This window comes from Zootoca vivipara, chromosome 7 (genome assembly GCF_965207765.1).
Source record: "Zootoca vivipara chromosome 7, rZooViv2.hap1.1, whole genome shotgun sequence".
NCBI lineage: Eukaryota > Metazoa > Chordata > Lepidosauria > Squamata > Lacertidae > Zootoca > Zootoca vivipara.
The window spans coordinates 80757963-80783482 of NC_142590.1; the positions used below are offsets into that span (position 1 = coordinate 80757963).

Genomic DNA, 25520 nt, shown 5'->3' on the forward strand with positions numbered 1-25520 from the left:
AAGTTTTTAAAGTTACTATCCTTCTGCCTCATTTCCCTACTCATGGTGGATTCATGGTGGTTTAATGAACAGAACTGCTACACAGAACTGTCAAACAGTTCACCAGCCAGTAGGTTTCATGTGAGCTATAAAATTTTAGTTGCTTTGATTGCAATCTGATTTGCTTTCTGGAATTTGACAGAGTGGAGTGGAAAATCTCGGCTTTTTTCCTAGAGTTGTTCTTTTATCTTGCACAAAATAATGCTAATTGATACCGGTTTAAAACAATATTTTCCAAGAAGCCCAAGGATTAAAAAAAATACACTAACATATATTAACTTTTATTATGTAACAGCAACATAATAAATAAATTTATGAATTCATATGGCCTTTACAAAAAGACAGAAAAGATATTGCACCAAGTTCAGGTACCGGCTATTTGGATTGAATATTTGCTAAACAAATGAGGCTCAGTGCAGTCAAAGCTAAGCACATTTAAGACCTATTGATGTTAGTGGAAGAATTAACTGCACACTTTAACCTCCCCCATTGAGATCAATAGGACTGCAATTCTATATACACTAACCTGGGAGTAAGTCCCATTGTAATCAGTGGGACTAACTTCCAGGTACATGTGCCTGGGACTGAGCTGTAAAAATGCTTAACTTTGCCTGGACAATGCCCACAATATCTATCATCATATATACATTTGCAGAGTTAAGGCAAAACCAGAAGATACCTCAAAATACAACAGAAGGCTTGAGAAACAGACATAATTAAAAACAAGAGGGGAGCATTTCCATCTCCGACTAATGAATTAGCTGTGTCTAAGGAACAAATCCCTTCGGTTTTTTAATAAAGTGGTTATTATCAATCATGTTAATTAAAGGTGAAGAACAAGTGTGATTTTCCTATGGAGCAAGGCTGTTTTGCAGAGCTTTGCCAAAATGATCCCATTTAACCCTGGTAAGCATTTTTTGTTAGCATGATAATCTCTTCCCGTTACTAGAAAATACTTTCTGCAGAATATAAACTCCATCCATGTGCAAATAACATCCAACTGTGACCTACAGACTTTCAGTCGGGTGGTCCTCTTTGAGATACATTATCTGAAGGAAAACATCTAAGTGAATCGTCCAACACACTATACAAAGAGGAGTAATGAAGTCAATCACTTATCAATAACCATTATCTATTCCTTCCCAACCGAACAGGATGGATTTATGTTAATTTTTAGAGCGAGGGGGACAAAGACATGATATAACTAATATATCAATGAACGGTTCTTTGGCAGCTATGTATTAATCTTGATTGAAGACTGAACTCAAAGATTCTTAAATTATAGACCTGGTTGCCAGTCTTTTAAAAATATAATTGGGGGAAGGGGGGAGAGACAACAATTATGATCCACTTCTCCCACAAATCCCATATGTCCAGGAAAGGAATTCTGAATAAATCTTGCAGGCAGCTTTTTCCGGCAACATCAAGCATAGATATTTACTGTCTGCTTTAGGTCGTAATCCAAACGCACCGTATTTTAAACACACAAAATTCGGTGAAATCTCAAAGGAGTTCAGAAAGGGTCAAATGCCATAAAGAGAATCCATATTCACCCATGAGAAACCAAGAAAGAAAACATCAATCCAAAGGATGAGAAGATGATCTTCGGAGAACAGAAGCAATGACTGGTCCACACCTGGGTGAATGTCATGGAGAAATCGACCTTACAGGGGAAACACCAGGAAGCCAGAAAATGTAGAATACTGCCATCCACCAACCAGATTACCTTTCTCCAGTTTCAGGTAAACCTTGTCTTCCTTGTCTAGATAAAGTAGGACTCCATTTGTAGCAGCTTCACGAGTGACATCTTTGTCCCCAGCAAAAGCAGAAATGACCGGTTTCCCATTGAGCATCAGGTTAACCTACAAAAGAGAAAAATCACTGGGAAAAAGCTCAAAGCAACAGGGAAACCCAGCAAATTCTATGCAAAGGATCGTTAGAAGCCACAAATACCTGGAGTCCACAGACTGTTTGCTGCTCTTGAAGCATCCTTTCGGGAAATAGCAGTTACAAATACTTAAGGTATTCCATATGTGGAAGGGGAGGGACAGGGCAAAATGTGTTGGTGACTATGGGTCTACAACAGGGATAAAAATGTAATAAGAGTCCTGCTGAATTAGGCTAAAGGCCCATCTAGTCCAGCATCTTCTTCTCACACTGGTCAACCAGATGCCCATCAGAAGCCTGCAAATCAGGGCACTGTATAGCACTTTCCCCACCTTTGATTTCCCTCCTGACACCAATCCCTTTGTAAACAGTTTTGCATCTTTTCAAAATGGTGTGCATGAGCTGCTGACCAGCTGCTGGCCTCATATTGTGGAGGCCAAAATGTCCACCAAAGTCACCCACCTTTGTGGATTAACCAGAGGGAGAACCAGAGAGAGCCCAGTGATGGCTCACTGTTATAAGCATTCAGTTGTGTATACATGTATCTAAGCACACCCTGGAAGCACACCAAAATGGCCAGGTGCCAATGAAAAAGTCATAAGGGGAAAAATGCACACATACCCCAAACACCCAAAATATGTTAAAAGATATACAGTAGAACCTCGGTTTATGAACACCTCGGTTTACGAATTTTCGGTTTACAAACGCCGCGGACCCATCTGGAACGGATTAATTCACTTTCTATTACTTTCAATGGGAAAGTTCGCTTCAGTTTATGAACGCTTCAGTTTATGAACAGACTTCCGGAACCAATTACACCCATGCTTCGGGTTAAGTACGCTTCAGGTTGAGTACTCCGCGGACCCGTCTGGAACGGATTAATCCACTTTCCATTACTTTCAATGGGAAAGTTCGCTTCAGTTTATGAACGCTTCAGTTTATGAACAGACTTCCAGAACCAATTGTGTTAATAAACCGAGGTACCACTGTATGTTAAAAGTGTTTATAAGCTAGTGCTAGAATCCAGTGGGTGGTACTGTGGGTTAAACCACAAAGCCTAGGGCTTGCTGATCAGAAGGTTGGCAGTTCGAATCCCCGCAATGGGGTGAGCTCCCGTTGCTCAGTCCCTGCTCCTGCCAACCTAGCAGTTCGAAAGCACATCAAAGTGCAAGTAGATAAATAGGTATCACTCCGGCAGGAAGGTAAGCGGTGTTTCCGTGCACTGCTCTAGTTTGCCAGAAGTGGCTTAGTCATGCTGGCCACGTGACCCGGAAGCTGTACACCGGCTCCCTCGATCAATAATGTGAGATTAGCGCTGCAGCCCCAGAGTCATTCGTGACTGGACCTAATGGTCAGGGTTCCCTTTACCTTTAGAATCCTAAAAACCCAAATGGCAAAAGTAGAGTCTCTGATACTAAGGCCTCATCTGCACTATAAGTTTAAAGTATATTGTACCATTATAAACATTCATGAACTGTAGCTGTTAGGGGACACCTGTTGCTCTCACAGAATTGCCATGCTCAGAACAAGCAAGGAAGAGGGGTTGATTATTAGACCACTGTGCTGATTGTAGCTCTGGGAGGGGAATTGGGGTCTCCTAAAAATTCTCAGCACTCTTAACAAACTACAGTTCTTTTTCTATTGGAGAGAAAGCCAAAAGTGATATGAAACTGCTTTAAATGTATCGTGTGGATGGGCCCTAATTGAGAAACCTGGTGGATCATTGAAATAAAGTGAGTACATGTAGCTTGAAAGGTCACACTATGCTATTCTGGAGGTGAGAGCAGAGTGTCCAAAACATTTATAATTATGATTATAAATTTACACCCCACCCAACTGACTGGGTTGCCCCAGCCACTCTGGGCAGCTTGCAGCATAATAAAAGCACAGCAAAAATGTCAAACATTAAAAACTTCCCGATTAGAAATCTTTAGTGAAACCAGCTTATCTACAGAATCATGAGGGTAGGAATGATCCCAGGGGCCAAGTTGGTTAGAGCTGGAGCATACATTCAAGTCACTCTAACCAAAAAGCTAATAAGGATCTTGGGATATAGAATGAAACGAAAAGCAGAAGGGAGGCACTATAGCTCGGCACCTGATTTACATGAAGAAGATCTCAAGTTTGGCTCCTAGCATATCTTGTTCTTACTTAAGGACTCTTATAAATCCAGATGGTTCTAACTCTTACATAGCAAAATCAGATCTATTGGTATTGACTTGGAACTCTTGTATAATTCAAGTGAGCCATATATTTATCGCAATATTCAAACCAGATTAAGGGACATGGAAAAAACAAAACACCGAGTCAGCTATAAATAAAATGTGCTCCCCCAAGTTCTGTGGTTTAAATATGACAGATAACAGGGTCATTTATCTCTCGAAATTAATAATTTCAGTCCAATGATTGAACGCTTCCCCCTCAGCTTTTGTCAAGGGCGGATATTCAAACATCCCCAGAAAAGATAGATATTGTGGATGTTCTTTGAACATGCCGGACATTGTAGAACATATTCTTTTCTCCTGTCCATTGTACAACCAGCTATGCAAACACGTGCTATCCCCTTTTGGGGGTAGTCTAACATCACGGCACAATGAAAATATAAGATTCTATCTGTCTGACAGTAACCCAGAAGTAATTACCAGGGTGGGTGAGTTTTTGTCAATAGTATCTCTTAGAGTGGTGAATGGTACTATGTAGCAGGAAGGAATCCCAATGAAATACTAATCAGTACTTATTTTATCTGGCTGTTTATTTGTATATATTTTAAAATTTTATATATGGATGTTTTATGATGGCCTATGCTTGAAACGTTCAGTCGTTGGACTGAAATTATTAATTTCAAGAGATAAATGACCCTGTTATCTGTCATATTTAAACCACAGAACTTGGGGGAGCACATTTGAATTATGGTGCTGGAGGAGACTCTTGAGAGTCCCATGGACTGCAAGAAGATCAAACCTATCCATTCTTAAGGAAATCAGCCCTGAGTGCTCCCTGGAAGGACAGATCGTGAAGCTGAGGCTCCAATACTTTGGCCACCTCATGAGAAGAGAAGAATCCTTGGAAAAGACCCTGATGTTGGGAAAGATTGAGGGCACAAGGAGAAGGGGACGACAGAGGACAAGATGGTTGGACAGTGTTCTCGAAGCTACGAACATGAGTTTGACCAAACTGCGGGAGGCAGTGCAAGACAGGAGTGCCTGGCGTGCTATGGTCCATGGGGTCACGAAGAGTCGGACACGACTAAACGACTAAACAACAACAACATGCTTGCAATGCCTAATAAAGGTTTGGCGAAGTAAGTAAGCATATTTGTTAGCAAGATCAGGCAGTGGGAAAGACCTCTGATCAAGATTTTAGGGCACGGATGGCCAATGTGGTGCCATTTAGATATAATCAGACTACAACTCTCATCAAACCCAGCCAATGTGTTAGGAGTCACAGTCCACTGACATCTGGAGCACACAGTATTGGTTACCTCTGCCTTAGAAAGCAATCCCTAGTCAATAATAGTGATTTAGATCAGGGTAGCTAATATGGTGCCCTCCAGATATTGCTGGACTACAACTCCCATCATCCTTGATCATTGGCTTTGCTGGTTGGGACTTGATCATTGATCATTGGCTTTGCTGATCATTGGCTTTGCTGATCCTTGATCATTGGCTTTGCTGGTTGGGAGCTGGAGTCCAATAACATACAGAGTTATTGGCTATCCCTTATATGAGTGGAGCAATGGCTTGGCCTCTGTTCTTAAACTGTGGGGAAGGCCAAAGTAGAAAATGTACTAACAAGTGATTATTTCAATTACTCTCAGATTGACTGGTTAATTGTAAATTTGTGTCACAGCAAGCTGGCAAATAAATAGGCTTAAACATGCTTAGCTCTAAATTGGACAGTGCCCAAGAGTTTTAGCTATAATGAATGAGTGTGCCTTTACCAACACTGAGTCATGGAGCCAGCAACAAAGGAAATGACACTTGATTTAATCCTAAATTATTCCCAGAGCAGTACAAGAAGCTATAAACACTGTTGAACTTCCTGCAAACAGTGAATACAGCACTACCAAGTTCACCATATTATATGACTGGAAAATTGCCCAGAAAATCCAACAGAGTCATATTTCATTCCAAAAGGGGATTTTTATTGTCAAAAGTGAGAAGGTTAGCTAGGAGGAAACTGAAAGGTAATGTCAGAAGGGTAAAATCTCTCAAGGGAGCATGGGTACTATTTTAATGCAGTGTAACAGAAGTTCAAATACAATGTATAGCACAGCTTCGAAAACAATCCTAAAAAGGATACTTATATGAATTACATTGAAAAGGCACAAAAATTAGCTGTAAATTCTAAAAGGTGAGAAAGCTCACATTACAAAATGGAAGGCTGATGGAAAAGAGAGAATTCGGGCAAATAGAATGTAAATCTACAGTAAGACAAACCCAGAAGAAATTTGGGGAGCAAATGCCAAAAATATATAGAAAAGAATAATATAAAGAATAAAAGAATTTAAATACAACAGAAGCAGGAAACCACCAAGATTTCCTGCAGGATAAAGTTAGCATTCTGTTACTTGTTAGCAGGATAAAGTTAGCAATAGTTAAAAGGAGCATTCAATTTCAGTGAAGATGCACGAATTCTTTGCATCAACCTTCACTGCAGATGTTGGCCTGATGAACTCACCTGTACAGGTGAAAATGATTGTGAAAGCTTTTGGCTCAGCACTAACCTGAACTGACAGGAGCTGATAATATAAGGTATCAAAAGAAGGTTTACAACTACTTGAATTAAAAATAAATAAAATACCCAGCCGTAGGGCTAGGTGGCACTCAGTCAAGATTTCTTAAAGAACTCAGATGTAACAACATTTTCTCATAAGGCAGTTGCCACAACCCATTGATCATTTTGGTTGCCACTTTTTGAAACTTTTTCCAGCTGGAAAAGTGTCAAAGTGGGTTGAAAATAAATTTATTAATTAATTTAATAAATAAATAAATAAATTGATTGATTGATTGATTGATAAAAATAAATTAAAACCAGAGCTCAAATTTAAATGCTAACCATTCAAAATACACAAAATGCCCCAATTAGTAAAGACCAATTCCTATCCACCACACAAAAAGATACGCACACTGTAGTTTTGATTGTAGCACATTGTAGCACATTGATTAGCAAATTGATTAGCACATTGATTAACTGACCACCTGGGTAAACAGAAAAGTCTTAGCCGGGCATCTAAAAGTTGGCAGAGGTGGCATCTGGAAGCAATTGGCAACTAGTATAGACTGTGTTGACTTTTAAGTAACCTAGGGTCAGAACATTGGGACAGTGAGGGAAGAGTACGCAAAGCATCATTGTCGGTGAACACTGAGATGCGCTAAGAAGCGTGTGATGATCCTTGAAGGTTTCTTCCCAGGACAGTGGTTCTTTGAGGGCAGAGAGCATGACTTCCCTGGGGCACACCTGCATCATTTACTCAGGCCTTCAGACCTGGGAGGTTATGGCTCAAGCCCTCAACACTGAAAAGGTGTGGCTGAGAGGACAGGGACAAGCATGTGAGAACTTGTGTGTATGTTCCTAAAAGCAGGGGTCGGGGTGCATGTGAGAACTGCAGGGTTGAGTGGAAACCGTTGCTTAATGGCACACTGTGCTTCATGTGTGTTAACTGACTGAAGGTATGGCAGGAAGGTCTTTGCTAAAGTGTTGTGATCACAGAACCTGGGGATAAACTGAGATTGTGCCCTCCAGAAGGTTGTGCCCTCCCATCATTGCAAACCATCAGCCTTCTTGCCTGGGGCTGATGGGAGTTGTAGTTCAGTGACTTCTGGAGCTCACCCTGGCCTATGTGATGTGTAGGAAAGACAAGGAATAACAATCAAATAAAATAGGACAACGCCCTCGCCAGTCAAGGCTGTAAACAGCAGCCAGGAAGCATGTTACTCCTGCTCCAGAGGCTAAAACCTGAACCAATAGCTTCAAGTTACGAGAGCGGAGAGCCCCACTAAACATCAGGAAGAACTTTCTGATAGCAAGAGCTGTTCAACAGTGAAATGGACTCCATCGGAAGGTGGTGGGCTCTCCTTCCTTGGAAGTTTTAAAGCAGAGGTTGGAGGGCTTGAGCTGAGATTCCTGCATTGGAGGGGGTTGGATCAGATGACCCCAGGGTCCCTTCCAACTGTACAATTCTATCATTTCACGAGTCACTGCCATACCATTCTAGAAACTGACGTGTTTCCTCCATATCTCAACATTACTGGAGAAGCAGGAGACTAGATGACGTAGAAATAGATCACACACTGCAGTGGCAATATATTCAGTGAGCCAGAGATAGGCTTGGCAAGAGTAGAAGAAAATATGCTGCATGTGACCATTCATTTTTTGCAGAGACATCTCCACATTCTTATCTTAGGCAATCTTGCTATTTTCTCCAAATGAGGCAATTGCCTGAATATAGGTAGCAAGGGCACGAGGTCTTCCCATAGCTGGTATTTATGATGCTTTTGAGCATGATTTCAGTGTGCACATTACATAGTCTGGAAAGGCACCAAAGGAGAAGTGCAAAGTGCAAAGGGGCCTTTAATCTTGCACCAAAGAACACAATGAAATTTCAGCAACCCGGGCGGCCGGGATTTTCTTTTAATATATCACCATCACTCGGAATGCCAGCAAAGCTTCGTAATCATCCTTGATAGCCATGGGCCAAATAAAAGCAAATGCTCAAGCAGGGGCCTGGTCTCGTTCTGCGCTTTCTGTAATTGCTCAAAGGTATATGACACCACCCATGTTTTGAGAAGTTTGCCTCAAATGGAGTTTAAAATCCTACTAAAATAAAATGACATTTTAAGAACATGGGGGTGGGGCTTTCTCCACTTACAATTTACAGTGGTTTAGTTGCTGTTTGATCTGATCTTTTTAAATTTTGCAGCTGATTTGTAGCACCTTTGGTCACATGTTGCTGTTGGTAGTGCGTGGGTGAGAGGTCTCCCTTTCTATTCCTCAAGCAGGTTGTATCCGAACTGAGAAAAGCTCCATGGCTGTAGCCACACCCCTTGCATTCTTCCAACCAAGAAATGTTGACATTATGAGCATGCGCTCTTTTGCAGCATAGATTAGATAGATAGATAGATAGATGATAGATAGATAGATGATAGATAGATAGATAGCATAGCTGTCAAGTTTTCCCTTTTCTCACAAGGAAGCCTATTCAGCATAAGGGAATTTCCCTTAAAAAGGGGGAGAACTTGACAGCTATGATAGATGATAGATGGATAGCCCAGAGTTCTTGAATTCCAATCTTGAGGGAGTATAGCAGATTCAAACAGGAACTATATAGGCTGGATCTAGACACATGGAAGAAGCATTTCAGTTTAAAGTGTTGTAAATTTAAACAGGGAAAACAGGTAGAGAAAAATGCGACTCCATGTCACCATCTGGTGGTACAATATTATATCGCACATACAACGCATAGAAATCGCTTTTTATTTACCAGTCTAGCTGAGTCATATATGCGCCAGTTTGGCTGCACCAAACCTGGTTGCCATAATGACATTTTGTCTGCAGCCAGTGGTGGCTGTTCATGGGCAGTGCCTTGACTCAGCAGCAGCATCTCAATCTGCTGAGATGTCTCAGGACCATCAGCTCAATCTGCGGTCTCCTCTGAACTGAGCTTGCAAATGGGCAGGCCAGAGGGTAGTGGCACAAAGCAGATGCCTCACAAGCCATGCCCAGCAGCACCCAACCCCCTCCACTCAGAAAGCAGGATCCATTCTGGATTCATTTATTTTTCCAGTAGAGGAAAAATCTGCTTTTTAAAAAGTAAAATGGGAGGAATTCAATTCACACTAAGGCTATTGTTCCTTCAGGGGAAGCATTTCAGCTTACTTGAGAGTAGGACCACTCTCCTCCCCCTATATCCTGTTCTGGAGGTTCTACATGGGAGGAGGATAGTGGAGAGAGAGAGAGAGAGAGAGAGAGAGAGAGAGAGAGAGAGAGAGAGAGAGAGAGAGAGAGACCCAGCAGCTATTCTACTATAAATGGTAAGCATGGGAAGACAATAAGATGATCTCTGTTGGGTGAGTCCAAAGTCTCATCTAGCCTAACATACTCTTTCCATCAGTGTAGTCTGCCAGATGCATGCAGACATTCAGAGCAAGCAGTGCCTGTTCTCAGCTTCTCATATTCAGAAGTACAAGTGGCATAGGCAACAAAATGTTGCAGCATGGACTGCTGCTGATAAGGATTCCAGCCATTCCATTCCATTCCACTCCCTGTATTTTCTGTCCCCCTCCACCACCACAACAACCACGAATCAAAATTCCATGGCCACTGAGCATGCTCAGTTCTCGCTGGTCTGTTTTTCTTTGGAAGGGTCCCCGGATTTAAGTCTATTATTGTTAAAGACTTGAACATGAGCAGAGGGGGCATGTTCACTACCACCCGCACTAGTCAACCTTTGGTGCTGACAATGCTCCACGACCCAAGGGTACAATGAGGTGAGTGATAAACCTGCCCTTTCACCCTCCAGCGGTCTCAGGGTGTTGCTCAGCTGGCCATATCTGAATCTGTGCCTGCACCCCATGCCAGCATGACCCAACAAATTCTTAATTCACAAAGCCATCCCAGCTGACTCAGCAAAGTGGAAATGCCCCCAAGCCAACTAGACACAGCCCAAGCAACCCCTGGCACAGACCTCGATCAGTCAGACTAATAATCCAGCTTCTTAATTTTTGCCAGTTTGAAGTTGGTGAAAAAGGTACATTCCAGACATATTGCTGCAAACTTTATTTTAGATCCTACTCAGACATGTCATTAAGAAATCCATGTTCATTTTAAAGGTTTAACTGATTCTTTCTGTGTTTTATTGGAAATTATCTAGCATATGCTGGGTTTTTTTTTAAAAAAAACAGTTTTGTGGATTTTAGATGGGGAGGGGGGTTAAATCCATCATTGTATTATGAGCATCTCTTTGAGAGTTTGGGATCAGGTGGCCTATACATCTAAATCAACAAATACAAATTAGTTAATGTGGGTGTAGCAAAAAAAAATCCTATGCAGCCCCTTGGAGTGATTGATTATTCCCACATGATACTAGGCCCTAGGGGGAAGGGGTGTCCCACAGGAAACCAAGAGAAGGTGGGACTGGTTTCTAAGGCTGGCTATGTAACTAAGGCCAGCATCACCTCACCATCAGACTGCTAGAGTGGGGAGACCATCCTTCCCCTACTTTCCTGATATTCCACCAATCTCCTGCCATAGCCTTGCCACTAGGATTCTTCCTTTCAGGCCTTGACTTCAATATCTGTTTCTGGTTGCATTCTCACTTGCTCAATATGTGAAGGATCCCCATTCCAAAATGCTCTTCTCCTCTCACCTTTATTTGGATACTGCTTTAGAAGGCACTTGTTAGGATGTTGGACTAGGACCTCAGGGGTAAAGGTAAAGGACCCCTGACAGTTAAGTCCAGTCGTGAACGACTCTGGAGTTGCGGCACTCAACTCGCTTTACTGGCCGAGGGAGCCGTTAGTCCGCAGACAGTTTTTCTGGGTCATATGGCCAGCATGAATAAGCCCCTTCTGGCAAAACCAGAGCAGTGCAGAGAAACTCCGTTTACCTTCCCGCCAGAGCGATACCTATTTATCTACTTGCACTTGACATGCTTTCGAACTTCTAGGTTGGCAGGAGCTGGGACCAAGCAACAGGAGCTCACCCCGTCACAGGGATTTGAACTGCCAACCTTCTGATCGGCAAGCCCTAGGCTCAGTGGTTTAGACCACAGCGCCACCCGCGTCCCAATAGGACCTCGGGGGACCAGGATTCAAATCTCCACTCAGCCATAAATCTCAGTGGGTGACACTGGGTCAGTTACTGTCTCCTAGCCTAGCCCTACCACACAGGGTTGTTGTGAGGATTAAACAAAGAGGAGGATGAGCACCCTGAGCTCCTTGGAGGAAAAGGTGGGCTATAAATGCAAAATAATAATAAATTAACTCTGTTCCCCCAATCTGCTCTCCCTGCAAATGGAATGGAATGCATTTCCACAATCCATCTCTTTCTCACACTCTTCATTCTCCCAGGTTTCCTCCTCCTAATGCCTCATCAAGTCCATACCTCCCTCTCTACATTCCTGCATCATCTCTGCACCCTGAGAGAAGTGTGATCACTAAGCTAACCTGATTTACTGCTGGTGAGCCCTTCTGCAAAGATGTACATAGGCAGAGCAGCACAGTTCTGCTCACACAGGAGAGAGGGGAAAGGGAAATGGCTTTCATGAATACCATCCCCCCTCTGCAATATAAGGTAAAATGTAAATGGCCCCCCTGGATGGTTAAGTCCCGTCAAAGCCAACTATGGAGTTGCAGCACTCATCTCGCTTTCAGGCTGATGGAGCCGGCGTTTGTCCACAGACAGCTTTCCTGGTCATGTGGCCAGCATGACTAAACCACTTCAGGCACAACAGAACACCATGATGGAAGCCAGAGTGCACAGAAATTCTGTTTACCTTCCTGCCGCAGCAGTACCTATTTATCTACTTACACTGGTATGCTTTCGAACCGCAAGGTTGGCAGGAGCCCAAGAGGCTCAGTGGTTTAGACCACAACACCACCCACGATACTCTGTGTCCCTCAGAAAGGGGTCCTTTGGAACAGCACGCCAAGCTTTAGAGCCAAAGGGGAATTTTTTACCCACATCCTTCTTCCATTATGTAAAGGGACCCCTGACCATTAGGTCTAGTCGTAGACGACTCTGGGGTTGCGACGCTCATCTCGCTTTACTGGCCGAGGGAGCCGGTGTACAGCTTCCAGGTCATGTGGCCAGCATAACTAAGCCACTTCTGGCAAACCAGAGCAGCGCACGGAAATGCCATTTACCTTCCCGCTGGAGCGTTACCTATTTATCTACTTGAACTTTGACGTGCTTTTGAACTGCTAGGTTAGCAGGAGCAAGGACCGAGCAATGGGAGCTCACCCGGTCGCAGGGATTCGAACCACCGACCTTCTGATCGGCAAGCCCTAGGCTCTGTGGTTTAACCCCCAGCGCCACCTGCGTCCCAGCCTTCCATTATGTAGGCTCCACCATATTCCAGTTCCTTCTGTGAATGGAAAGAGCCCTCCTGTTCACAAAAAGGCAAGGCTGGGTCAAACCCAGTCACTTTTTAGTCCTACTGATTTCAATAGGAGAGGTCTGTTGCACTCAGATCTTGCTCATGGGCTTCTCGGACGCATCTGAATGGCCGTTGAATTGTTCATGAAATGCTCATAGCATTTATTATCATTGAAATTACTTCCAACAGTCCCCATTGTGAGATTCACAGAAAAGTTGTATCACATAATTAGAATGCAAGGACTCTCTTTATTTTGAACTCTCAAGGCCGTATCTTGAACTGGTGAGCAACATTATTATCTTAAAATGTCACTGAAATCCATTTGTTATTGGCCAAGTTGATCTATTTGCTGTTTCCTAACTCATCAACATGGGCGCATTTAAACTATTTCTATTTACAATAGAAAATGGATTTTCAGCTATTATCCATTTATCTTTTTTTTTTTAAAGGAAATGGGGAAGGGGAGAAGGGAGGAATGAAATGCTAACAAATGTGTTCCAACAGATTTTTTGAATCAACATACCTGGATTGTTTGGCTCTGGTAGACTTTAATTACATGAAAATTAAAACTGTAAATTCCTTTTCTTGGTGCTACAAAGACAGACTCCAGCGTAAAGAAATTCCCCACATTTACTAGGATCTACAAATTAAAGAGAGAGGAAATAAGAATTAATGGAAGCATTCTGTGTTCTTGGGGGGAAATATAGTTAATTTGCAACAGACACAAGATTTCTCACCATGCCTACACATCTAAAGCCAAGGTGTTAATTTTTAACCCCAATATTTATTTATACTAATTTATTGTACATAAAATTAAGATTTCCAGACGTAAGAAATCTTTTCCCCAGCATGATTAAACTGGCCTAGACATCCTTTCTTTAAGGTTACAATTCTGTGCATGCTTAGTTCATACCCTCCAACATTTCTCCGATGAAAATAGGGACCTGCCATTCCATAATGATAATTTTACTATTGATTACTCCACACATCTTACTGGATTTCCCCAGCCACTCTGGGCAGCTTCCAACATATATAACAACATAATAAAATATTGAACATTGTCGGATAGCTCCATACCCTCCAACATTTCTCCAATGAAAATAGAGATATCCTAAGGAAAGGTGGGACAGTCTGGGATCAAATCTGAAAGTGGGACGGCATCTCTAAATCAGGGGCACCCCTGGAAAATAGGGACACTTGAAAGGTTTGTTAGTTCAGGTCAATTGGGCCTGCTTTTGAGTTTGCCAGGATAAGGCCCACAATGCACAGGCTGTATCTTACAAACTGAACAGCTCCTGAGTTTTAAGTACTGCAGAGTTTTAAGCCACCTCATCATAGTGAGGGCAGCGGCTCATGTTTTTAAAATCTGTTTTGCAGCACAATTCTGGTGATGTAAGCCCCACCACAGTTGCCAGGTAGGCACAAGCAGAGCACACAGAATGCCGACAGTTGCATCAGCAGCACAAAGGCATGGTGTTACATCAGAATTACAGTGATACAGCACAATGCTTCTGACACTGCAGGATGATCTGCACGTGCAAATATTTACAGTTAGAACATGCTCCTCAAACCAATTATGCCCTGATGCTAGATATCGATGGTCCATACCCAGAGTAAAGAAGTGAGCTCCTTGCTTGCACACTGGGTTCCCTAGGGACATAACTTTAAATACAGCATGGGAGATTTGCAGAATTACGGTAAACTTGTAAAAGAATGATATAACAAGATAATCCAAGCCCCAGCTAGTAGGACATGGCAGGACATGGCAAAGCAGCAGAGCGACTGTTGTATCCACAACTCTGGGTGTATATAGGTCAGAAAGCCCTGGGGGCATGTCAAGGAATCTCATTTCACCATCAGGCTTTTGCTTTCTTTCTTTCTTTCATGTCTATTTATGGATATATATAGTACAAGTCTCACAGGTAAGTAACAGCACTGCTACAAAAATTTAGGCAAATCTAATAGCCATTAATGTTATGGTCGAAAGATGCTTCCCACATTCTCTGCTGTTGTGCCCAACCTGTTCTATTTGGTAGATGCCACCACACACTAGCTGCCAATAGCACCGTCACCCAAAAAATCTGAGCTGAATAGGTGTGGGGGAAACTGTTTCCCTTATGGCAATCTGATCCATGGACTACCCTGGGGCTACCTTTCGAAGGTGACCCGGAAACTACAACTAATCCAGAATGCGGCAGCTAGACTGGTGACTGGGAGTGGCCGCCGAGACCATATAACACTGGTCCTGAAAGACCTACATTGGCTCCCAGTACATTTCGAGGCAAGGGACCCAGGTGGCGCTGTGGGTAAACCACTGAGCCTAGGGCTTGCTGATCAGAAGGTCGGCGGTTCGAATCCCTGTGACGGGGTGAGCTCCCGTTGCTTGGTCCCAGCTCCTGCCAACCTAGCAGTTCGAAAGCACGTCAAAATGCAAGTAGATAAATAGGAACCGCTACAGCGGGAAGGTAAACGGCGTTTCCATGTGCTGCTCTGGTTTGCCAGAAGCGGCTTTGTCATGCTGGCCACATGACCTGGAAGCTATACGCCGGCTCCCTCGGCCAATAATGCGAGATGAGCGCGCAACCCCAGAGTCGGTCACGACTGGACCTAATGGTCAGGGGTCCCTTTACCTTTACCTTTACATTTCGAGGCACAATTCAAAGTGTTGGTGCTGACCTTTAAAGTCCTAAACGGCCTCGGCCCAGTATACCTGAAGGAGCGTTCCACCCCCGTCGTTCAGCCCGGACACTGAGATCCAGCTCCAAGGGCCTTCTGGCGGTTCCTTCCCTGCGAGAAGTGAGATTACAGGGAACCAGACAGAGGGCCTTCTCGCCCGCCCTGTGGAACACCCTCCCATCAGATGTCAAGGAAATAAACAACTATCTGACTTTTAGAAGACATGTGAAGGCAGCCCTGTTTAGAGAAACCCGGCCAGATGGGTGGGGTATAAATATATTATTCATTATATTATTATTATTATTATTATTATTATTATTATTATTATTATTATATATATGGAGAGATGAGTGGGAGCCAATAAGGATCCAAAGAGGTGGATGGGGTTAGGATCTGGGCTTTTATGCACCCCCCCCCACTATCTCCATCCCACATTGGTTGGTGTGTGGGAACATCCCCACAATAGTCCTTGCATGCCCCTCACCACAGGCCCACCCCCAACACCTTTCCAGATTGGAAAAGCAGTGTGATTATTGAGAAGGAAGACCTTCCGATGTCCAGTGGAGTACAGAGCCAATTTGGATAATCTCCAGTGTGGTAAAAGTACTAGATGTGCAGGGGGTATGGGCATGCATGCGCGCACACTGCTATGTATGTGCATAATGTGCCATTCATCACATGTCAACCAGGTAGTACACACATCTGTCTGCTTCACACAGTCTTTCCATGCCCTTATTGAAATCTGCATGTGCATTCCTTTCCTGTATTGCAACACAGAGTGTTTGCATATATCAAATGATGCACTTGTGACATCATGTATATGCCTGGTGTGAACTGCATGCATAGGTCCAAGCCACACTCTGTGTAATAGTACACTTGAGCCATGGGAGCACTTATTTTCATAGAATAGCCCCGATTAGCTGGCTTCCAGTAAACAAAGGGATTTGGGGATTTATTTGAAGTGCTTTGACTTAGAAGAGCTTGAATGGAAAGGGCAGTTGTGCTTCCAAAGGGAGGAGGAGGAGGAGGACATGGAACTAAATGGGAAAGCCCATTTCTGTAGGAACTTCACAGTATATCAGAGCAAGCCATGGGTTTTGAAGCATGAGGAACAATGATGATTAAGGGGACTGCAGGTGTAGCCAACTACAGAAAGATAATATCCCCTTGTGTCTCTTGCAGACATAAATCCTGGCCTTTCTTTGGGTAGCTTTGGGAATGGCTGGGTTGTGTTACAAATGGGTCCAATCCACAGAAAGTCAGGCATGTGTGAGCCCTATTGATCTTAATGGAATTTATTCCTCAGTCCTAAACACAGCCTTTAAAAATTAGCCTCATTGATCTCAAGGAAGTGTACTTCCCAATAAGTTGCTTTGGGCTGCAGTTTATAACTAGAAAAGCAAACCTATTGATCAAAATGGGGCCTGTGTGTATATATCATTCAAGATTCTGACCTTTAAATCCTTGGATAACTTTGAGATCATTTGCTCTAGTACATATCTCCCTCTGCCCTTATATCATCAGATGAAGCCCTCCTTTTACCCAGCTTTAAACTACAAAGGAGCACAGCTGGACCATTTAAGGTGTTCTTCCTATGGAGGTTAGGATGCCCATTCCCCCTCAAAACATTTCACCCTCCACTAATGAAAACTGTTTGTTTTCTTAGGCATGAGCTGGCCTTGGAAGAGGTTGCTTTGCTGGTTGCTTTGCAGCATTCTGTTTCATTTTTATTGTGGATTTTGTTGTGTTTTGTTATTATGCACATTGTTGATTTGAGCGTTTCTTCCGTGTTTCTCATATTATAAGACATGTCTTATATTTATTTTTCCTCAAAAAACACACTATGGCTTATTTTCAAGGGATGTCTTATTTTTTTCCTTCTCCTCCTGCCGCGGCCGGCATTGCTGCTGCGCCTATCACTATGTCTTATTTTCGGGGTATGTCTTATATTCCTTGAATGCTTAAAAATCCTGCTATGGCTTATTTTATGGGTATGTCTTAAAATATGAGAAACAGGGTTGGTTGGCAATTAAGAAAAGGGAGGGAGGGAGGGAATGAGAAACCTTGATCTGAATTGCAGTACAAAACCTCCCCAGTGTATATGCATGGCTTCCACAGCTGACTATGGAGGTGACAGGCAAAGATCTATAAACACTCAGGGTGCTTTTCCTTTCTGTAGCCGTTGATCAAAGCATCCTTCTTAGGTAAGTTACTCTGCTGAATCATGGGTCAATGTGTTCAGGATTGTGGAACTAAACTGGAGAAATCACTGACTAGCCCCAGGGTCTTCTGTCTGGCTCAAGGAAAAGGATCTGAGGGTAATTTCTTTCATAATATTACCGTAGTGCTCAAATTACAAGAGAAGCAGACACGGAGCAATGGATTCAAACTACAAGAAAGAAGATTCCACCTAAACATTAGGAAGAACTTCCTGACAGTAAGAGCTGTTCGGCAGTGGAGTTTGCTGCCAAGGAGTGTGGTGGAGTCTCCTTCTTTGACAGCCATATGTCAGGAATGCTTTGATGGTGTTTCCTGCTTGGCAGGGGGTTGGACTGGATGGCCCTTGTGGTCTCTTCCAACTCTATTATTCTCTGATTCTAGGTGGGCATGTTAATGAAATCCACAAGCTTCACTCTTATCTTGTCTCAATTTTAACCATATTAAGGTCCCCAGACCCTGGGGATGGCAGCTCAGATGATAAGGCCATTAAGCTCCTCTAGCCCCCTATAATTCTAGCACAGTGAAATGCTCCCGCGCTTCCAAAACTGATCCCTGCATTCAGATATTCTTTCAGATTTAAAAATAAAATAAAAAACTATTAATATTTGGCACCCAGCACATGAAGGGGTTGTTTCCCCAAGACAACATTTCCCCCAGACAACCGTGGCCATTCAAAAAGAAACAGTTCCATGCAGAAAAATCATCCTGTTTTGTCATCTGTTAAGACTGTCTGCAGATCTGCAGTTGAGGACAACTGAGCTCAAACTGGATCTGGGAGCATTATAATAAACATGTGCTGTAAAATCAACCCAAGCTTCTCAACCTGAGTGGTCTCAGGAGGCCTGTTTGCATCAGATCCCAAAAATGCTTCAGTAATAGTGTACATTAATGCACTGTAACAGGGATGGGGAACATGTGGTCATCCTGATGTTGCCAAATTATTCTATTCTATTCAACAGTTCTCATCAATGGCAATGCTGGCTGGAACTGAGGAGGAGCAGGCAGTCCAACCATATCTAGAGCCCCATAGGTTCCCCATTCCCTGCTCCAATGAAATTATACTGACATGGCACCTGGCATGCCCACCTTGAGTACTTAATTCCTGACCTTAGGATAGGCCTAAGGTCTATCTGCCTCCTTCATTGATCTCAGCGCAGGTGGCGCTGTGGGTTAAACCACAGAGCCTAGGGCTTGCTGATCAGAAGGTCGGTGGTTCAAATCCCCACAACGGGGTGAGCTCCCGTTGCTCGGTCCCAGCTCCTGCCAACCTAGCAGTTCGAAAGCACGTCAAAGTGCAAGTAGATAAATAGGAACCGCTACAGCGGGAAGGTAAACGGCGTTTCCGTGTGCTGCTCTGGTTCATCAGAAGTGGCTTTGTCATGCTGGCCACATGACCTGGAAGCTGTACGCCGGCTCCCTCGGCCAATAATGCGAGATGAGCGCACAACCCCAGAGTCGGTCACAACTGGACCTAATGGTCAGGGGTCCCTTTACCTTTACCTTTATCTCCCACCACCTACTAGGAATCTTTCATGAGGAAATGTTCCTATTCTTTGTTGGTCTCAATTTAAAATTAAAGAAGCAATGAAAATCAACTCAACTGTTGTTTTTTAATTAGATCTAGTACATACTTGGGAGACAGGCTACTTATTAGCCACAGAGGAAGGGACCATGATTCAGTGGTAAAACTGCTTGGAATAATTTCATTGAATTTCCAAGTAATGTCACCTTCCCCTTTTTCATCAAGACCTTCCTTAAAATCCACCTTCCCATGAAGTCTAGAGCTTAACTCAGGGATGGAGCAGTTCTCCAGACTCTGAATCCCATCATCCCAAGTGAGCAGGGCTAATGGATGGGGATGATGGAAGCTGTACTCCACGTCTGAAGAGCTCCCAGTCCCTCAGCCCTGTCTTAACTCCTTACTGCTCAAACGATGGCTAGGTACATATAAGAACCTAATAAGAGCCTCCTGGATCAGGCCAAGGGCTCATCAAGTTCAGCAGCCTGTTCTCACAGTGGCCAGCCAGATGCCTGTGGGAAGCATACAAACTGAGCACAACAATACTCTGCCCAACTGCAGTTTCCAGCTACTGGTATTCATGGCTGCCTCTAAATGTAGAGGTAGAACGTGGGCATTAGGCTCAGTCGCCATTGGTGGGCTATAAGAATCTAATCCTCTTTTAAAGCCACTCAAGTTGATGGTCACCACTGCCTCTCGTGGGAGCAAATTTCATAGTTTAACTATGAGCTGGCTAGAGAAGTACTTTCTTTTGCCTTCCTTATTCATTTTATTGCATTTATATCCCACCTTTTTCTCCATGGAGTACAATGTAGCAACAACAACAACAACAACAACAACAACAACAACAACAACAACAACAACAACAACAACTTCTGACTGGGTTGCCCTAGCTACTCTGGGTGGCTTCCAGCATGATAAATGGTTCTCCCCTTCCGCATTTCATCCTCAACAACAACCCTGTGAGGTGAATTGTCTGGGAGACAGTGACTGGCCCAAAGCTCTCTAGGTGGAGACTTGAACCCTGGTCCCACAGGTCCTAGTCTGACTCTCTAACTACTACACCATACTGGCTCTCTAGTTGGATTTGCTCACTTTCATCACTTGTCTCTTCCATCCCTGCTCCTTTTTACCCCCTTACCAACTGAGGCAGCAATCTTATGCCCACCTGTCTGGAAGTAAACCGCATTGAACTCAATGGCACTACTTCCAAGTACACATGAATCGGATCACATTGTCAGTGTAATGTGGCAATATAGTGAGAAGGTAAAAAATTGAGCAGTGATTCATGCATTCCTTGGTTTGAATCTCACCTCTGCCAAAAGCTCTTCCGATGGCCAAGGGCAGACTTTTCTACTCGGCCTCCCACCTGAAATATGGGGGTGACTGTGATGATCTACCTACCCTGCAGGGTTGTTGTACGGATTACCAGGACTGACTCAAGACATTTTGCTGCCTGAGGCAATGAAGAAAATGGTGCCCTCCACTCCAAGTTAAGATGCATAATACCACTAACGCAAAGATAATTAGCTTTAAAAGAACACGATAGTAGATGGGGTAAACTTAATCCACTGTGTTGTGCTGCCTGCCTCCTCTTTCCATAAATTTTTGGATAAGATATTCCAAAACCGAAAAAACTGAGGTGGGGCCAGAGATAAAATATTTACTATGAGGTATAGTATGTTTCTGCATCACACCCCTTTTGCAGCATGCCCAACGCATGCTCCTTGAGGTAGCCACCTCATTTTACATGGTTGGACTGGCCCTGAAGATTGCAGTGTAATGTGAAGTATTACAGTTATGTGTATGTTATCCTGCGAAGTTCTCGTTATACACTGATGACATCATAATATATTGATAATTGAATATTGAAAGATGAAAAGGAGGAGGTAGAAGAGAAGGAGGGGGAAATGGTAGCAATATATGCTTTAAACCTAAAGTCTGAGGCCCAATCTACAGCATCTTTTGTGGAAGACTGGAAGGGACTTAGGAACATAGGAAGCTGACATATACAGAGTCAGACCAATGGTCCACCTCAGCACTGTCTACTCTAAACTGTCTACATGGCATATTTAGGGGGAGACGGGAATTCACGTTACACATTTTATATACTTGTACTTTTGTAATATTTTTGGGAAATGCCAGAATTAATATTATATTTTTTAAAAAGTATTGTCTGCTCTGACTAGCAGTGACAGCCAATGCAATTCTAAAAAAGCCAATGCAATTCTGGGCTGCATCAATAGGAGTATAGCATCTAGATCAAGGGCAGTAATAGTACCACTGTATTCTGCTCTGGTCAGACCTCACCTGGAGTACTGTGTCCAGTTCTGGGCACCACAGTTCAAGAAGGATACTGATAAGCTGGAACGTGTCCAGAAGAGGGCAACCAAAATGGTCAAAGGCCTGGAAACGATGCCTTATGAGGAACGGCTTAGGGAGCTGGGTATGTTTAGCCTGGAGAAGAGAAGGTTAAGGGGTGATATGATAACCATGTTCAAATATATAAAAGGATGTCATATAGAGGAGGGAGAAAGGTTGTTTTCTGCTGCTCCAGAGAAGCGGACAAGGAGCAACGGATTCAAACTACAAGAAAGAAGATTCCACCTAAACATTAGGAAGAACTTCCTGACAGTAAGAGCTGTTCGGCAGTGGAATTTGCTGCCAAGGAGTGTGGTGGAGTCTCCTTCTTTGACAGCCATCTGTCAGGAATGCTCTGATGGTGTTTCCTGCTTGGCAGGGGGTTGGACTGGATGGCCCTTGTGGTCTCTTCCAACTCTATGATTCTATGATTCTATGACTCTCCAGGGCTTCAGACGGGGGACACTTCCAGAGCTACCTGGAGAGGCCAGAGATTTAACCCATGACCCACATGCAAAGAGGATGCTCTGCCACAGAGTCATGGCCTTTGTGCCATGAGAGCTGCTGGCAGCCAGGGCAGACTGTACTGAGCTAGATGGCCTGATGACGTGAAACAGTCAAAGGCAGCTTCATCACATTTCTGACTCTGCAGAAGTCCAGGGGAAATATTTACGGGAGTTACAGCTTGGTAATTCTTAGGAGGCAGCTCGCGTACCCCTAAGCCACACACTATACAGGTGAAAGTGATCTCTCTCACACACACACCCCGGCCATTACACCTCTGTCCTAAGTACATTCGCATGAGTTCAATGGAAAGTCGGTTTTAGTTAGCTTTGCCACTGCCAGCTGAAATCGGTTGGAATTTCTTCCAAACATAAATGCGCTTTCAGATCTGTTAGTGTGGGGATGGATTCCAGTTGTCGTGGCAATTGAGGAAAAACAATGTCTTCACATACATCGCACAACGTATGTTGGCTTCTTGCTCAGTCTTGATTGGAACGAGTGTGAAGGCATGAGAGGTGAGTGGGTAGCTTCTCGCAAGAAAGCAGGAAGCAAAGAACATAGTAGGAAGAGGAGAAATTAATTGCACGGCACTTCTAGGTTCTGCACAAGTGATGGGTGGGCACGAACACTTTTAAAATTCAAGGCTCATAACCTGTACCTAAGAGGGAGAAAAGCCCTGTATCTTGCCTTGCACACCTTTTTCAAAAGATACAGGCAGCTGTCTGATGCCCTGGCCATTTCCATGTCTCTTACATATCCACCTGTCTCCTGGCATCTTGAAAAGGTTAATGGCAGTGCGACTTGAGCAAGGTTCAATATTCCCAGAACTCTTCGTAGTCATGGGAGAGAGTGGAGATCCATCATTCTCTCTGAAGAATATACTGTGAAAGACTGAAGAGTAACTTCCTGGGGCTTAATTAACCCACTGCGCTAATATTTGCAAAGATAGGCTATTCCACCTGCTATCATACATAATCAGAAGGGGGTGATAGTGAAATTAGCTGAGGGTAGAGTATTAAAGAATTCCCAAGAAGGCAGAGACATTTCAAACTGGAGCTGACACGACATGATTACAATGCCTTCCACTACCATTTCTTTATTTCTTTTAAAAATACATATGGATCTGATCCAGCCCAAACTGCACTCTCATATATCATAGAGATTTTAATGGGAGAAACTGACACACATGTTAAACTCTTGCATTAAAACAAATGGACTTTTTTTAAAAAAAGTAGTAGCATTATCTCATAGATAGCTGAAAATATAAAGTGTGTTGTTGTTTTTAAAAATCTTCCTTTGTTAAAGGATTCATTCTTATTTATAAATGACTTAACACTGACAATGCAATGCCTTACTTTGGAGCGGGGATGAATAACTCTTTTTGTTTTGTCTAACCATTGATCATATCCCTGGACAAAGGGTATGTTTGGTGTTTGTCTCTGAGAGGTAGGTCAGGGAAAAGTGGAACAGGGTGTCTTTCCAAAATTGCAACATTCTGCAGTGATACAATAAAGGTGCAGTGGATCTTTCAAAGGACTGCCTCCATATTCCTCTGTTACCTGGCTGTGTTTGATTGCTATATACATGCCAATGTGATTGCACCAGAATAGATTGTGGGTTACGAGTGGTGCCTAAATTCCACTTACGGATTTTGACACTTTATAAAGTGATAAAAGGTTTGCGCTACTGTGAAAAGGTGGCTAGAAAGCAAATAGGAATATCCCACAGAGGTACCGTAGATAGGATATTTGGACATGTTCACCTCAACTGCACACAATGTCCCTCCTTAGAATCTTAAAAATCCCCACACTTTTCCTTCAGGTATCAAATAATCTGAGCTGAAAGGCTGTAATACTATGCACACTTAACATGCCCACAGTGGGGCTTACTTCTGGGTGAATATTCTCAGGACTGGGCTACAAGAGTGCAGAAACAATAAGGTCTCTGCATTGGTGACTACCATCACCAAAGACTGCAAATAATCTAAAATTGGATGCATTCCTGAGCAGTCTGGTCTTCCTTCCTTAATCTCAGATACACAGACCTTGTTTAAAACATCATACCTTTTTTCATAAGAATGCAAACTTTTAGGTAGTAGGTGATTGTCGTTTCTGAATACTGAACTCTGGAAACTTATGTAACCCTGCATGAGTTATAAGAGAGTGGAATGGTAGGAATCTAAACCAATAAGCAGTAAAACAAACTGCTGTGTTCTCAGAGCAAAGCAGTCTGCGTCTTCCTGGTTACAGCCTTATGATTAACTCCATCCAAAGACTTACAATGTACAAATGCACTCTTGCATGGAAAAGTGGAATGGCTATCAAACTTCACTGAAAAGGCAAGGAAGTGTCCGTTGGAAGAAAATGAGCCTATTGACTGAGAGGTTCCAATGTCACTTGGTAAGTTTCAGCCCACTGCTTGTAAAGGAGCATTAAAGAGTTCACAGATCGACTCCCACCTGTTGATCCCCACCTCCTCCCCTGAACTGATCTCGTCTCAGCTTCATGACCGGTTGCCTCCCCACTCCACTTCTAATCGAATCCCTTTCCCAAATGATAACACTTCTCTCTATATATTTTAAAAATTGCTCCTCCCTTGATCAAAACTACTCATCCTTTGACCGATTCTTCTCTCGCTCTTATGTCCTGCCTTTTAAGAAAGAGTAGGCATTCATTCACTTCCTATATTACCTGATCGAAGTAGATTATCCTGGTTTTGTTGCTCATCTCGGAAGGTTCGTGGTTGGTACTCCTGACTGCCGAGAAAGCAACCTTGGAATTAGCAGCCCGTACGGAGATCCCCAGTGGAGAAGAAGACGATCCCTTAGAATCGGTAGCCGGGTTGGAATCGCACACGACCAAGCATTTCCCTTCCAGGACGATGGGCTCCGTGTCGTTCTGCGCCCAGACGGGGAAAGTGGGGAGCGCCAACGCCAGGAGGACGGTAGGAACCACGGACAGCGCCCTGCTTGAAGCGCCCATGTTCAGCACCAAGAGAGGCGGACAGCGAAGCCTTGCTCGGAGCGCCCCAGCGACGCCTCTCGTTCCTCCTCTCTCCACGCTTACACACCAAGCTAGCGGGAGCAGCCCTACCAGCAGTTGGGGGGGGGAGGGGGAGAAGAAAGCACACCCGCTACCCGGCGCACCAGCAGCGAAATCTTCCTCTTTTTCACTCTTCCACCAATTCCAGCAAAAAAGTCAGGCTTCCCTCTTCCTT

The 25520-nt window shown here is 43.6% G+C and overlaps 1 protein-coding gene across 1 annotated transcript; it reads right to left on the reverse strand.

Moving 5' to 3' along the window:
• Nucleotides 1–306: 306 nt before the first annotated feature.
• On the reverse strand, nucleotides 307–25316 carry CBLN4 (cerebellin 4 precursor). The gene is made up of 3 exons (XM_035123713.3): nucleotides 24995–25316; nucleotides 13548–13664; nucleotides 307–1901 (listed from the first exon to the last, which is right to left on the reverse strand). The coding sequence occupies exons 1-3, from the start codon at nucleotides 25283–25285 to the stop codon at nucleotides 1704–1706; spliced, it is 606 nt and encodes a 201-aa protein (XP_034979604.1). The 5' UTR covers nucleotides 25286–25316; the 3' UTR covers nucleotides 307–1703.
• Nucleotides 25317–25520: the final 204 nt, after the last annotated feature.